Source organism: Hydractinia symbiolongicarpus, chromosome 1, assembly GCF_029227915.1.
Source record: "Hydractinia symbiolongicarpus strain clone_291-10 chromosome 1, HSymV2.1, whole genome shotgun sequence".
Lineage (NCBI taxonomy): Eukaryota > Metazoa > Cnidaria > Hydrozoa > Anthoathecata > Hydractiniidae > Hydractinia > Hydractinia symbiolongicarpus.
In genome coordinates, this window is record NC_079875.1 from 12,965,637 (window position 1) to 12,981,717 (window position 16,081).

The window sequence follows — 16,081 nt, forward strand, 5'->3', positions numbered from 1 at the left end:
AAGGAATTATGATTGTAGAAACTAACAGGGAGGAAAGAAAAAACGAAGATGAAGAAAAATAAGTAGAACGATTGAAATAAACAAATGAGCCCAAATGCGACTAAAGTATATGACAAGATATTTTATTAATCATAAGCGAGGGCGTTAATCCCCATCAAAAGTAAAAATACTTTCTACTATTTATTATTTATTGTTACTCTTTTTCTTTTTTTTTTGTCTGTTCTATTTTATGTCTGCCAAATATTCGCTTTCATAACTCGCTAACGCAGCAAGCCACAAATAGAACGTGGGATACGGAAGGTGGGAGTCTATCAAAACAGCTGTTTATAGTCTGAAACAGCAATTACATTAAAAAAGATGCACAAACCATGGTATGTTTTTCCGAAATAATTAAAATAATCAATCAAAAACAAAAAACAAAAAAAGACTTCTACACTTTCTTTAAAGAGGTCATTGCTATTTCTTACCTTAACCAAAATGCGTCTTTTATCGTGTTTTCATATTTTGGATCGTGCAAAGCCCAGTCCATATTAACAAAAAAAAGTACTAGTAACAAAAAAGACTTGCCAAGACTATGTCATAATTACATGAAACAGATATAATCTTTTATCATATAAATGTTATTTCATGTAAAATCATTTTAAAATATAATATCTATATCATAATACCAGTACAGGTCTGTTTGTCTTTCACGCAAAATGGTACCGCAATGAGGTATTAAAAGGACGAGCAAACCCGCGAATTTCTCCACCGGCCACCGACTAGTCGCAGAATATACATTTTTGAACACACAAAATACGATTTTCTACTGTTTAAAACAACATTGCAATTTTGCGATGTTTCATAAGCAGAAACATAGCATTTTACTTAGAATACTAAGAAAGAGTTTTTTTAACTGATTTGCCTCATGTACATAGACATTACTTTTTCAGACAGCAAATGTCTGCAGGTTAGCCTTAGTTACCCATTTCGAAACTAGTAAGTTAACACAGCTGATTTTTGGGTACAAAGAGGCAGTATGGTTTTAAATATGACACAATTACAACTTTAAAATATTTCCTTCGCAACTTTTGTGTGTGAATTAAATGTCGCCAGTTGGCGTTATGTGTTATATCGGAAAGTTAAGCCTTTATTGCGTTATAGTGTCATATCTCAAGCATAGAGCTGTGTCGCATGACGCTGTCATGTCGTTTTCCCACGTCAAGAAAACGCGGCGTCGTGTACACTATACGAAAGGAAGTTATGTGACGTTACAACCGTGTGTTACTTATGTTCTGCCGATTCAGTATTCATATTGCTGTGGAAAGTTTATCATTTCTTGCCTTCTAAACTATCATGTTCGGGAAATGATAAACCTTCCACAGGAATTCTATTCACCACTTACAACCGCTTGCACTAGTTGTAATGTTATACAGATCGTTGATGAAAGTTGTTCGCTCTTAATGCCGTGCACATGACGGATGAAAGTTATTTAGCCAAGTTGTAAAGTCGCACTGTAATTTGTAATTTGTGACCACGATTGTGTTATCGACAACTATTGTGTTATCGAAATCGTTTCTTAAACGCAGCCAAAGATTTACATTGGGATAAAATGAGGAAAAAGAGAAGTTGATTGATTAAAATTGAGATATGGACTAGTAAGTTCTCGACGCTGTGTTACATTAAAAGACGCATTTCCACTTAAAATATTATACGAGTATCGAAATTAGTTGATCTGATTAAACAAACTTAATATTGTGGCAAACATATGTTGACACGTGAAAAAAGTTGGATTTAATTCAACTTTTTTTCGTAGTACGCGTATCAGATAATTAAACAAACAAACAAAAGAATAATTCAGGATAATTATCTTTTGAACAAATCATTAAAACCAAAAATTGGGCAAATAACTTTAACGTTTTGTCTTTTTAAAGAAGATAGAAAAATAGTAAACAGAAATATTATGTTAAATAAGTTAAACACGACATGGCTTTCATTCTACTAGAATTATGCTGAAAATGAAAACGAAAAATTAAAAACCAAACCTGTTTGTACTGTTTATCTTCAAAAAATAATTTATGAACCATTTGCTGTGCCATTTCTTTCAAATTAATATTTCCTTCTTGTTCTTGGCAAATTAAACTTGCGCCTTCCTCGATTTCCATCCTTTATTTTTATACGCACACCTTATATTTGCTTAAGTTTCGTGTTATTAATTATTCTTTTGCAAACTTTTGATATTTTCATATAAGGAATCTATATGAAAATTACTTTTTATTATATCTAGTTAATATCAGACCGGTAGCCAATCTAATCTCCTTGTCATTTGACATTTAAATTGTGAAGATTATCAATCGGCATAGAGAAACAGGCGTTTGCTGCTAACCAACTAGCTTTTAGATTAGATACTCCTTGTTTAAAAAAAGATTTTGCGGTAAATTTTATTTACTTAGTAAAACATAGAATGTCACACAAAATTGCATAATCAATGATAATTGTTATGTGTTAATACTTCTGAAATACTGTCAGGATTTCTCTAGAAAGTTTACGACATAAAATTCTTAAAATTGACATGTGTAGTTTGTCTTACGAACCTATCTCTCCATGACATTTCACGACTGACTGCAACAATTTTGGTGTAAGCTTCATCTTCTTTTAATCAGGAAATCTTTCATTTTTGTAGAAATCCTAAATTTTCTTCTTGAGTTGCTTCAAACATTTGACTAAAAACCTGATGAAAGGCGAATAGCTAGCTATTTGGGGGTTTCACAGACTAATTATCACAGACGTTTGTACCTAAATGAAAGGCTCGGTACATTTACACAAAAAGCATACAGTAATAAACTTATGGTTAGTTTCAATTACAGTTCATAATTGTTGTGCAACTGTTGTAGAGATAGAAGAAGATTCTATGTCTAAAAGATTTGCTTTAGAGTATCTCGAATGGAAGCATAACATGTGTTTATATTGGCGTCGTAGGTACGACTATCGTGCGAGTCTTGTACATTATTGTTCAACAATGTTTATGTTACTTGAAACTGACGTTCAAAAAAGGGAACGTATTCAACTGTGTAGTCAGAAAAAACATGGAAAAGGAAATCAAGCGCAAAATATGCAAACAAGCAACCAAACAAAGACAACATAAAGATTAAACAAACAAACAATCAAACAAACATTTTATTTGCAAAAAGAGTAATAGAAAGACCATTACAGACAAGAATATAGAGACAAATAAAGTTCAATATTCAGGTTTTCTTTGAAATTCTAAATTTCCTTTCCCATTGAATTAATTAAAATTCGTGATTTCGACAAAAAAAAGAAATCTTTTATGCCACAACATTCTCTATTATCCTTCTTAGTTTCTCTCTAAAGAATTTTAAGTAATATAAAAAAGAGAAAAATAACAAAAAAAAACATTATAATAAGTAAAGAATACATAGAAAGCAGTATTTTATTATGTGAAATTCCTATTTTTGAATTTAAAAAGAATAGCTATATAGAAATCCTGTATTGTGGAACTTAATAAATGTTTATTTGCCAAAGCAAAAGACAAAAGGAAAGGTCGATATATGTTAAACACAGCGTAATGAGAATAATAAGGAGAATTATCTATAACTTGATGTACGCCCGTGATAAAATCAATGGAAATTTAGCTGTCAGAAAAATTTACGGGAATGTACTATTAGCATCTACCATTTGTGACTCACACACACTCGCAGACATCGAAATGATCTCAGAAAGATCAAAGAAATAAGCTATCTAGAATTCTTTTCACATGTTTCTCCTAAAAAATTTAAAATATCGCACAGTAGATATTTTTTAGGACAAGGATGCAAAAAGAAAATCAAATCCTAGAAGTACAGCGCTAATGCTTTAAGCTCATTGACTAAAAAAATATTGTTCTACCTGAAGGTAATTCATTTTAACTTACATAAAATCTTCATTTTAGGCGAATAAGCGTTGCTAAATCCGTAATAAGAGTCCCACAATCTAGAATAATCGTCCCAGAATCCGAAATCAGAGTCCTTAAATCCGGAACAAGCGTTTCCAGATGCCGAATAAGCATCACTATGTCTTGGATGAACGTCCAAAATATATTTTACTAGTTTTCTTAACCTTATAATCAAAACATAAACATCAGGCATAGTTAAAACATAAATCACTATAAATTATTCAACACGGTAATTAACAAATATATAAATAAAATAAAAAGACGAAGAATGGAAAGAACACGGAAACATGGGACAAACATAAATAAAATGATACAAACACGGGGCCATCATAAAACATAGCTACTCATGATTATAAAAGTTATACCTAAAGAGAATTAATTTTTCTCAAGAACTAATTTTTGCGAAAGAGTTAGTAAGTCATATTTCGTAATGTTTCGCGAAAATTGAAATTAATGTGTAACCTCAATGGCTTCAACAAACAGAGACCAAACTTCAAAATAAGATTTCTCAAAATATTACACCGTTTGAAGTTTAAAAGAAGTCTATCCACCTAACTTGCTTCTAACAACGCCTCCAACAAACGCCTACAACTATTGAGAGATAAATAAGTCAATAACGTAATCTTTCACCAACATCAAGAGAAAGTAAAAAATTAAAAATTATATGGAGGTCGTCTAGTCTAAGCTTAGACACTTTTTTCTTTCTCTTACACTTTTTATCTTTAAAAATTTAGTTTACTAATTACTACAATGTATACAAATGGAGGGACTGACAGTGTGCGCTGAATATGTCTAGAATTACTTAGCATGCATCATCACCCTGATCATCAAAGCTAAGCACATTTTGGAAGGAATCGATAAAATCAAGTGGCTTTAAAAGCGTTTGTGATTTTGAGTAATGGCAGGAAGTTACCTTTCCTGATTTCCATGCGGTTATACGCAATATGTTGATAGAATAATCACTCAATGTGGTTAATGGTAACATCAATGAATTTTTAGTCTCAAGTTAACGAGACCTTTAAGTGTTACTTAACCATTACTCGCATTTTCGTTTAGAAGCCTCTTTTATGTCAATACGAACATAAAATTCATAAAAATATTATGTATAACTTTGAAATAGTCACTTAAGCATACTGCAGCTTTATGCTTAACAGCCACGAATAAGAAAAAAAATAATGGCATCACATTAGTGCTGGTAAGTACTGTTCATTTTACTTTTTACGTAAGTTAAAAGTCATTCTTTTAACTATCCTATGGAATTATGTCAGTACTCAATGCCTAAATAATATCACAATTAAAATTGCAAAATACATTTGTTATTGGGCAAGAAAAGAAATCATCTAGCTACCTTATTATCAGCACGATCAAAATCCTCAAAAAACGTGCCTTCCTTGTAACACTGCAGCCCAATATTTGTCCACGTGTTATCCTTAACAAATTCATTTCCGTAATAAAAATTTTCATCATTAGAAAAAGATGTTGTTTGTTGCTGTTTAATTGTGTTATTTATATCACAATTCCAAGATCTTTTGGATGCAAACTTATGTGCTAAATTAGCGTCAACATCATCGCATAAATTAATACTGTCGTCTTCGCTTTCAATACAATTTTGAGGAATGCTATCATCGCCAATAGCATCAGAATCTAAATTGCTTTCCTTAGATATCCAATGAACTCTTTGATTCTTTTTATCAAATGCAGCTTTGTCCACCACGGTTGCCATTTTAGCTAATGAATAAACTCTTTTAAAAAATCGAGGATTGCTTTCTGCTCTTTCAAGAAAAGGACTTTTGGTATTAACGTGTTCCTCCTCTTCCTGTTCCTGTTCAAATTCATTCTGCATTGTGTTTTATATATAAATCATCATTTTGCAAACTTAAAAGTGTGGACTTATTGTATCAAAATACTTTACATTTACAGTCAGTTCTTTACGAACACTAGTGTGGTTATGCAACAGCGCGGTGACATTGATGATCCTATATAATGCCAATTTAAATACGTTAAAAAACTATTTATTACATTATAGCTCCTAGAAAAAGTCACTAGCAAGCCTTTTCTAACGTATGTATCTCCAATTTTTTTCTTGCTAAATAGAATTATCACATTTATCTATATTCTAATCATGTCATGGAGTGAATGGTCTCTTAGATAAATTAAATCAAATTCGTTACCAGCTTAGATTCTTTTGTAAAAGCACAAGAGAACTGTGAACAAATTGTGGATTTTAATAAATTTATGTTATAAGTATTCTAAAAAAAAGCGAGGAAAAAAAAGATAAAGAATGGTGAACAAAATAATAATCAGATTAGATCAGATATCTATTTAAATTTAATATAAAAACGAAAATAGGGATAGGCAGATAGGAATAAAAAAACACGATAGGACGTTATAGAGAGGATAGAAATTTAAGACGTGCTAAATTTAACAATTTCTTATAATTCACGTATTGTTTTATATAACTAAACCATGCACATTAGCTTCCCAAGTGTTGCAAAGATGATGGAACGATTAAGACTTTGCTCTTTACCTTCCTTATGCATGTAGTAGACGAGGCAAGGATACTACCCCCTTGCGACATACCACAAGAGTGAGGCGTATGTACTCCTTGGGATATACCTCTCTAATAACACACCAACCAGATATCACAGAATAATGCTAAACCGAAGCCCAAGTACCAACTGATCAATGAATTTTATTTTTTTAGTTTCTAATTTTCTAATTTTTAGTTTTTAATTTTTTTTTAATCCGTTTTGTTTGTTTCCATTATATTATAACGTGATTCCATTAATTGACATGATTTCGTCATTGAAAATTCTTTCTTTAAAAAAAACACAGAAACCTTTCCGCAATCCCACACATGCCGATTTTCTTGGCTTTTAAACTAAAGGAAAGGTTGCCAATGATCACATTGTTACGAACTGTAATGTATCAGAGCTAAAATAGCTCTTTGTTAGTAGATTCACTATATGCTTTTCAAAATTACCATTACTTTCAATTAAGATGTTTTGTCATCAATGTGCAAGATGTAAAGGAGCTGTAATTTGTAAATTTCAAAAGAAAGCCATTTAAATTGGCATTTTAATATCCTGGTTGGTTGTACCGGATTTTCATAGTGTGGTGCAGGGCGTAAGATTAGACGAAAATGGCGAATTTAGAAGTTACCTAACCTGTAAAGTTATTCTTTTTCAATAAATCTACATACAAGGATTCAATGAAGTGCCTTAAGGTTCAATACAGGGCTAACTAACCTTAATGAACAATCGTAAAAATTAAAAAAAATGCGAAAAAGTACATTTGCTACAACAATTTGTGCTAAAAAATTCGCGATTATGTCAACATAGCATGACTTCACAAAATGCATATTAATTTCTACATCGCAAAAATCACCTAAGGAAATGACAGTATTTTTCTGCACAGTTGTAGAAGATGTGACTGCTAGCTTATATAACAAGTAACTAACCCTGATAACTCAAAATAAAGTTCATCAAATTTGTTTGACTACTGTAAACAACGAAGAATTCATATAGAAAGGTTTAATGATGAGGTGACAGGTCAAACCTATAGCTACCTACTTACTGTTTTGTTATGGTTAAACTTCAGTGACAGATATTCTGCCACGGCGTCCTTTCCAATGTTGTTAAAAAAACTTGTAGTTACCAACGGTTTATCATTAATGTCAATTTTGTTCATATCTTCTAAAAGACGTTCATGCTGTTGTTTTTCTCGAGTTAAATCTGACTGATTTAAATCCTGAAGGGTTATTTCATCTTCCTTCACTTCTTCCTTTGTGTTATCTTCCTCTTGGACAAGTTGTGAATGATTGCTGTAAGAATTAGTTGGATCTAGTAACTTACATTCCATGATTTCTACCTTGTGATTGCCTTCTTATAATTTTATTCATAAAGTTTGCAATTTTGATTTAAGAGTCCTTTTAATATCATGCTCAAAGCAAGATTGAATTATGAAGTTATTTAAAGCCGTTTTAGTCTTCAGCTTGGCTTTCGATTTTTAATCACATGATTGTCTCAACTGAACCGATAGTTATATAATCTTGCATAAATCTTACAGTTTCTTTGCAAAAACGTAATATTTTTTAAAGCAGAAAAGAGACCTTAAGATAAAATCTTCATTTCTTCTGTCCTATTAAAACTTACTTCAACTTTATTTCTTACGCCATCTTTTTGCACCAATTTAATTGCGTTTATTTGCTGTAAAGTGCAGTTGGATATTCTCTTTCGCACACATTGCTGCTAAATAAGACAACGTTTCTAAGAGCAACTGTTCTATTGAAAATTCTTTATAAAAGGCTGCGTAGTCTTAGCAACACAACACTCCATTGACAAAAATTCACAATGTTGCATTTGCCTAAAAAATATGCAGCCGCGAAGCTCCACCCATTGTATTAAAGAATTCGAAGATTTTTCAATAAGCATTTTCCCAAGTAATTGTGGCGTTTTCCTTACGCCTCAGAATGTCAGTATCTAAATATTTGCATTAAAACTTTTTTTGATAAAAATAAATAAAATAAGTAAGTAAATAAACAAACAAACAAACAAACAAACAAAAAATAATAAGACTTTATTGGTAAATTTGGGCCAATTACGTGATTGGCATGATTGAGCAGTGGGAAAGAATTTATTAAGACCGTTGAATGTGAAGCTGTATGGATATCCGTAGGATAGATATTCATGTGCAAGAGAAATAACATGCACAAGTAAACGTGCACCAGCATATATGCCTTCTAAAATCACACATCACGCAAGCTATCAAATCTACATATCGTAATAATTAAATTTAGCACCACGACGCTTATTTTGTGAAATAAATTATATTCGGGAAGCTTATAAAAGGAACTCAAGCTGAGCATCTTTTTAATTTTTCCAACTTGGCTAAAACGTTAGCAAAAAATACTAAAGCTGTGCATATATAACATTACATTGCGCGCATTTGTGAGAAACCCAAAACAAAACAATTTAAAAATTTAAACAAACAATCAAACAATAATAAGACCCATAATTGGCAACAAGTACAGCAAAAAATATACAAAAAATATCCTGCAACTGCTAAAAGTTATTGGAAATGAGATTCTCATAATTAAAAATTAGAGAAAAACTGTCTTACAAAGCTACTTGGTGTTTCTTCATGTGGACTTTGATAGGAAACATATCTTTCGTTTTCACTGTCGTAGTAAATTCTCTCTTCGTTTTGAGTCCAGGTGGAGCTTTTGTGCTGAACAATAATCATTATGGATCTGTGTGTGTGTGTATTTTTTTTGTATGTCTTACGAAAAGAAAAGGACATTAGTAATTGTATGTACAAGGCAGATTAACTTTATTACAGATGTTGTTGTAGTTTTTTAAGAAAGAAGTTCTTCATAACTAGTCACTGGTAATAACCCATAAACACACAATGGAATCACATAGACTACAGCAAACACATTAATTTAGATGTATGTACCCAGGATAGCCTGTTTAATTCCAATTGGTGCTGACATTAATGACAGTTTTGCAAACTAAGTTCTATTAAGTATCATTGCCTTAGTGGAAACTAAAAGAAAAACCTTTATCCTTTATCTGACGTAAAAGAATATAGAGAAAACATAATGGATTAACATAAGGATAGAACATACTCTGTTAATATATTAACATAAGGATTTAACATACTCTTCAAAGTAACCGGTTACTAGCTACATAAATGTAATTTAGCTTCAAACAAAAGGAAGAAAGAAAAAACAAAACAAAAGCATGTAAACAAAAGAAATGTATTGATGTTTTCCTGAAATGTCTTGTGAAATGTAAAATGTAACTCAATTATATAGGAATGCATTTCAATGCACTAGCACAGCAGCTGAAGTATACGAGCGATAAAAAAATAGTCTAATAAAACTTTGAAGTTCTGATATGTTTTTGAAATGAGTCAAAACCTTGTCAAATCCAGAAACTGTCAAATCCAGAAACAGCGTAGTACCAATTAGTACTGATATCAACTTTTATTATTGTTGTGGCTATAACAATAACAGAATTCAGAAATTGTCTTTTACGTTCAACGAGTTTAAATTTCATCTAGCTATATCTTCCCTTTTTCGCCCAATTTAATATGCAAAATTTACATGATTTTTATTCTTTCCTATTTTTGAAATATCACCTACTTGTAACCTATCGTTTTGTTATTATTTCTTTTTCATAATTTTATAAATTTATAAACACTGTCACGTAAAAAGAAGATTACTCATAACTTTACTGTAAACGTCTTTTGTCTTAATGTTATTAAAGACATTTGCTTTTTTTTTCTCATTTTATATTCTTCTTCTTTTTCTTCTTTTTCCCTTCTTGCCATGCCGTCTTTATACGTATTACATTCCTTTATTTTCACACACATATTTTTTTTAAAAGTAAATTTTCCAACAAAACTCTTCATTTTCAAAAAAATTATGTTACAGCATATTATTATTATTATTATTCTCGAAGAATGTGAAGCTTATATCCTTTCCTTAATGTTCTCAAGTACTAGCCAATATAAGATACTATAAAACGTATAAAAAAATTATACGTTAACACGTCGATATGAACAAAACATGTTTTCCAATTACGTGATTTTGAATGAATAATTAGGCAAGGAGAAGATATACTAATTGATGTGTTGCACATTCAAACCCCTTGGTTCTATTAATAAAAGCATTAAATTTAGGTTATAAGTGGAAATTCAATAAAAGCTATCAAAAAAAAACTTGATATAATTGCTATAAAGATGGCGGCGAATTATCGCGTTAATTTGCGAGTTATCATATCACCAATGACAACAAAAGGCTGGGTGAAGACTCCACACTGTGAAAAATAAGTTTATAGCTTTAGATAACGCAAGCAAAAATAAATAACACTCAGTTGTTTTAACTTACATAATATTTTTCAACACAAGTATCACATTTAATTTATCTCATTCCAAGTAAAACGTTCTATTTTTAAGAGATGGTAAAAATTATTGCCTTGTACACTTTACTTGTAACTAGTTTTATTATCTTAAAAAAAAGAGATTATTAAAGGTAATTTTGTTATTTTTTTTAAGCAAGAGATCTCTAGATATTATTCTTTACAGTGGCGCATGAGTAAGGAAATAATTAATTACTTAAAAAGTAAATAAAAAAACCAAGTGTGTATTTATTACATGATTATCTAGCTGCACTAAAAATTACCTTTCAGCAGGCACAAACTTCAAAGATGGCTTAAGCTTGCCATAATCTAGTCTTAGTCTTGCTAGTGTGACTGCTATCAAAGGAGGCCTTTACATGGAGTGCTAAATGCGTTAAAAGAAGAACAGTTTAACAAACTACCATCTGTCAATCATGTCAAAGAGTGCGATGGAGGAAAGATTGCTGTTTATGATATGCTTTAGCCCAAATTAGCTACCTCTGTAACTGCGAAAGTACAATTTTTTTTCAAAATTTCTTCGCAAATATTCGAAAAAACTTAAGAGCGACAGATTTATTTTCTTGTTTGTTAATTGCTGACTGGAGCAAAAAGTACACTTAAGTGATTGTTAATATTCTACCAACTGTCAGTCTTATGCTAAAGCGTTCGCTTCAAGCTCGAAAAGTCTGTGGTTTAAACTCGACCAAGTCATGTCAGAGACCATAATAGTGTAAATTTATCGTTTCAGCACGAGAATAGGATTGATATTTTAGAAGGGTGCCTACTTATGTGGCTGCTGTGCTTGCACAACTCTCGTAGCTCATATGGACTCTTTAATGTGTATAATTCTGATTCTGAAAACAGACAAATTTTATTTAAGAAACTTTAAAGATCGCGTCTTCGCAAACCAGTCGTTATTGTTCTAAGAAACTGGAACAAGCCGAGGCAAAATCCTTGTTTTAATAAACTACCATAAGGGAAACTTTTTCAATAATGTCTCACAAATGTGACATCTTTTGTTCAGACTCGAAATTCTCAGGGAAAACAGGACATGCTAATGTAAAGAGAATTAAGATTTACGTGGCGCACGCTAACGGAGTTTTTCAGAGTCTACTTCAAAATATGTATTTAGGTAGGAGTATTGCTTGTTTTGCTTTGGGGTTCACTCTTTATGGCACTTAGATATAGACACAGTACTCGTTAGCTCTGATCCAACGCACATCTCTAATGACCTTTGTACGTATTTCGTTATTTTGTGCGTTTCTTAGCACAAATTTATTAGCGCCCAAAAAGAACGTTTAAAATAGTGTAGGGTATTACTATTGCCGATCTTCTAATAGCTGTTGCATTTAGATATAACCAATGAAATAGGCTTCCTCCGTTTGGTAATAGCAACAAGAATGTCAATAATAAGCCTGGTGAAACGATATGACAATGGCTAACCTTTTGTTTGTATCTCGGTGCAAAGTACTTCTGTAAAGATGTTTCATTTCTCTCTTCACAGGGCGGTCCACTGCTTTGGAAGTGATAATCATCTTCGTCATCAGATTCAAAAGCATAATTTCGAACACCACGCCTCCAGCTCTTTCTTCCCATTGTGGTTCATAACATTTAGTATATCTTTACTTGATTGTAATTCGTATAATTTATATTTTTTCTAGAAAAAAATAATAGATTACTTGAGCTAAAACAACAACAAAATATATTGCCATGTACGTTCAGCAAAATTCGCGACTTAGTAATCGCTAACTCAAAGTTGATAAATTTGTTACCGTTGCTATGTCAACGGTTTTGTCCTATCCTTTTACTGTATTAAATTAAACCGACTGTGGGTTAAACGGCTTTCTTACATTTATCGCGTCTTTTTGTTAGAGACACTGCTTGCAAAACTACGTTGGTGCTTACCTTAACCATATCTAGATGGCATGTTCTGCAACACACAAGAAAAAAATGACGTCACACTAAAAATTGCTGACGTCATTAGAAAATTGATGACGTCCATCAAAAAATTGCCGGCGTCACAAAAATGTTTTTACCGAGTGATTCCTTTTATGTTGATTTATTTACCTGTCTAGTTTGTCCCTTTGAAGTTACTATGCGTGAATAAATACCCTACCCTCACTCCTTGTGCATATTGAAACCGACTTAAAAGGCAATTAGCTTTGGTAAATTTTTCAGATGTTGAATGAGGTTTGTGATTGGTTGAAATAGAAAAAAGTTGTTGTGCCAACGTATGCCGTGCTTATATCTTATTTACTTTATACTGGTTGGTTTCCTTCAATTCAAAATCAGTGTCGTTGTCCATATCATGTACAAGTTGAGACGTTTTTAATACACCTACATTTGTTTGAAGATGTAAATGTAGACGTAGACTAGTTGTGGGCCCGTGAGATATTCCATCCATCCTTAGCTTAAAAGTGGCGACTTAAGCACAGCCTTTGATTTGCGTACACATAGACAAAATACGGTTATTGTTACAGATCAAGTTTTGATTAGGATATCTTTATAAAGAGCATAGCTGCAGTAGCTTCCTTCTGATGACTTCTTTATTTGCTTCCTTTTTGCTACTTCTATTAGTACCCAATTTTGATATGCAGATGTAGTTTCGAACTATATTGTTAGGCAATTACTTGTCGAATATAAAAAACAACTGGGAGAATTTTTAATTTTTAATTTTAAAAAAAAATCACGAAAACAACAAGAAAAGATTAGCAACAAAATGTCGATTATCATGAAGATCTTAAACAAAAAGTTAATAAGAACAACAACAACAACAACAACAACAACAATAAAAATAAAAACAAATTGCATCTAATTATTTGCCATTTGCTAAAGCACAAAGAAAATAGCCAATAATCAAATATTGCAAAAAGGTTGTTGTAAACGTTTGTCTCTCTATATCAAATAACTATCATGTTCTTGCCATTTCTTTTCCATTTTGAAACCATTTCCGTTTTAAAACATACAGAATCTAATTCGTGAGTATTAATCTCAAATCATACCTACGTGATTCCACATATTAATCTATTTGTAGATGAGCTAATTCAGGCAATTTATAAACAACTCTTAAGTTCTAAACCAAGTTTTGATAAACAATTTAAAAAACAAACCCATCTTAGCTAAAGATAAACGTCTCCTATAATGTTTTACCTCATTATACTAATTCTAATATCTTTTAAGTTAAACATCACCGTTATAACACTCTTCACTGGGGGGTTAAAAACGAAATAATTAATTAATAACACTAAGAAAGAATAAATGATTAAAAAAACAATGTTTCAGATTTTTACATGAAATATATTTTTCGGGGGTTGTCATTTGGGACAAAAAGAAATTGCGGCGGAAAGAAGCTTTGACATGTAAAATTTACTGTATCAGATTGAGCTGCATTTCATAAAGAAAACATATATAAGAATTCGAAGAAGTGATTGCTAAGTGTATTCCCCCTTTCTTATAAATTATCCAATTAAAAACCCGATTAATTAATAATTTACTTCGCTCATATTTATGGTGAATATGTTTCGTTTTGATATTTGCTTGGCAACGACCATTTTGTAACAAACCTTTTCGCATCAAGTAATATGTATCAGGAGTTGATCGGACATGATCATTACGAGTTTTGCATTTTTTCATAAGACATCACCTCCTAACTATATCAAAATTTTTTGGAAAATTTCGAACTTCCGCCATAGTAAATTTGCTAATTTTTTTTACCCTAAGCTGTAGTTAAAACAATATTCTGTATCTTACCCAAACGTTATTACACAGAGCTGTTACAGTTGTACTGCACAACATACCTACAACATATCATTTTTTCCCAAATTTCCTAAAAGATTTATACTAATCTGTAAGAATTAACAGAAATTTACTGATGCTTTAAAAAACTTGTATGTGTTGCAATCTAATGTTTTGAATTGTGGTTGTTTAATTATTTATTCTGTTTTAGTTGATGTAGCAACCGCTATACCATCATATATGTAACATATTGTTAAGCAAGGGTTACCTGTCCTTTTTAATGCAAGACAAATTGTGTAATACTAATATAAAAAAGACAAGGATCATGGAAAAAATGTTTCCTGATTTCGTTTTTAGAATGTTTAATTTAGATCCGAATATACTACCTGCCACAGATTTAAAATTCGATCTGACGCAAGATTTTCAGTAATAGCGTCGTCATTGTGATAAAGTTTAACAGAATGCAACTCGAAACTGTAGTCACTAGTTCAGCGGGTTTAATTTCGACCTAATGCCTTTGTTGAGTTAAGGCTTAAGCTGATCTAATGTGAATCAAAAAGACTTCGGAGCTGAATTTGTGTTTTAAACACAGAAGACCATGCTATCCATTAAAATTAGTGAAGTAGTCACAGAAGTAGTGAAGAAGTATAAGCTGCTGCTCCTTGTAAAGTGACTGTGTTTATGTGTAGTCAGCAATCATGGCTCTGACTTCTATTTCAATGTTCTGAATAGACGCGTAGAGGATTAGATCGACAGAGGAGATTCTATTCTTTGTTTTTTTCCCGTTAAAAATATATACAGTACTACTCTGATTTTTCGAACTCTGAAGAGGCCGAGAAAAAAGTTCAAGAAATCGGGGATTCGGGAAACAACGGTTGGTCAAAAATCTTTGTAAAACGAAGAAGAAACATTAAATATGTTTTAGTATGATATTTTCTTGTGTATAGGAAATATCTTGTAAGTTGTCTAACCTAATCCGTAAATTTTCTGAATTCACCCAACTTTTTGCTTGTAATCTACAACTGCATGGTGAAGACTTCACATTTTAAAGCATCTACATTCTAAACATCGCAGCAGACACGTACCCAATGTCTCTAAAACGTACAGGTGCGCTTACTACATGAGATTATTGTCGAACCTAAGGCGAAACGAAACTCAAAGGAAACATAATTATGGAAATCATACACTACAATTCTGCGTCGCAGGAATTCCTTAACTCAGGGTTGTTATACATAAATTTAGAAGTCTTGACATAGATGTCCCTGTCCCTGAAATAGATTAGACTATAGAAGTATAGTTTTCCTCAGAGATTTAAAACGTACCTGGTTTCATACATTTATTCATTATACCGACAGGACAAATCGACAGGTTGGTTACGCCGTAAATTTTGAAAATAATTGATAAAAAAATTATTTTTGTTCTTACATTTTTGGAAATAAGCCATTACTGTAAACTAGACGGTATTTTAGAAGTTTTTTAAAATTTGGCGCCACGTTGTAGTTTTGTTTTT

General features: G+C 31.7%; 1 protein-coding gene across 4 annotated transcripts in view; it reads right to left on the reverse strand.

The window, feature by feature from the left end:
- LOC130640445 (sodium channel protein 1 brain-like) overlaps positions 1-12,489 on the reverse strand; it is a 29,032-nt gene extending 16,543 nt beyond the window's left edge. Inside the window, exon 1 of one of the 4 annotated variants that reach the window (XM_057447153.1) lies at positions 12,280-12,489. In XM_057447153.1, coding sequence (XP_057303136.1) covers positions 12,280-12,432 — 153 coding nt within the window. In that variant the 5' untranslated portion in view covers positions 12,433-12,489. Of the gene's footprint in view, positions 1-2,024; positions 2,214-5,279; positions 5,967-9,052; positions 9,538-12,279 lie in introns of those variants that run through there. The other 3 variants (XM_057447152.1, XM_057447151.1, XM_057447155.1) reach the window with 3 other exon arrangements.
- Positions 12,490-16,081: the final 3,592 nt, after the last annotated feature.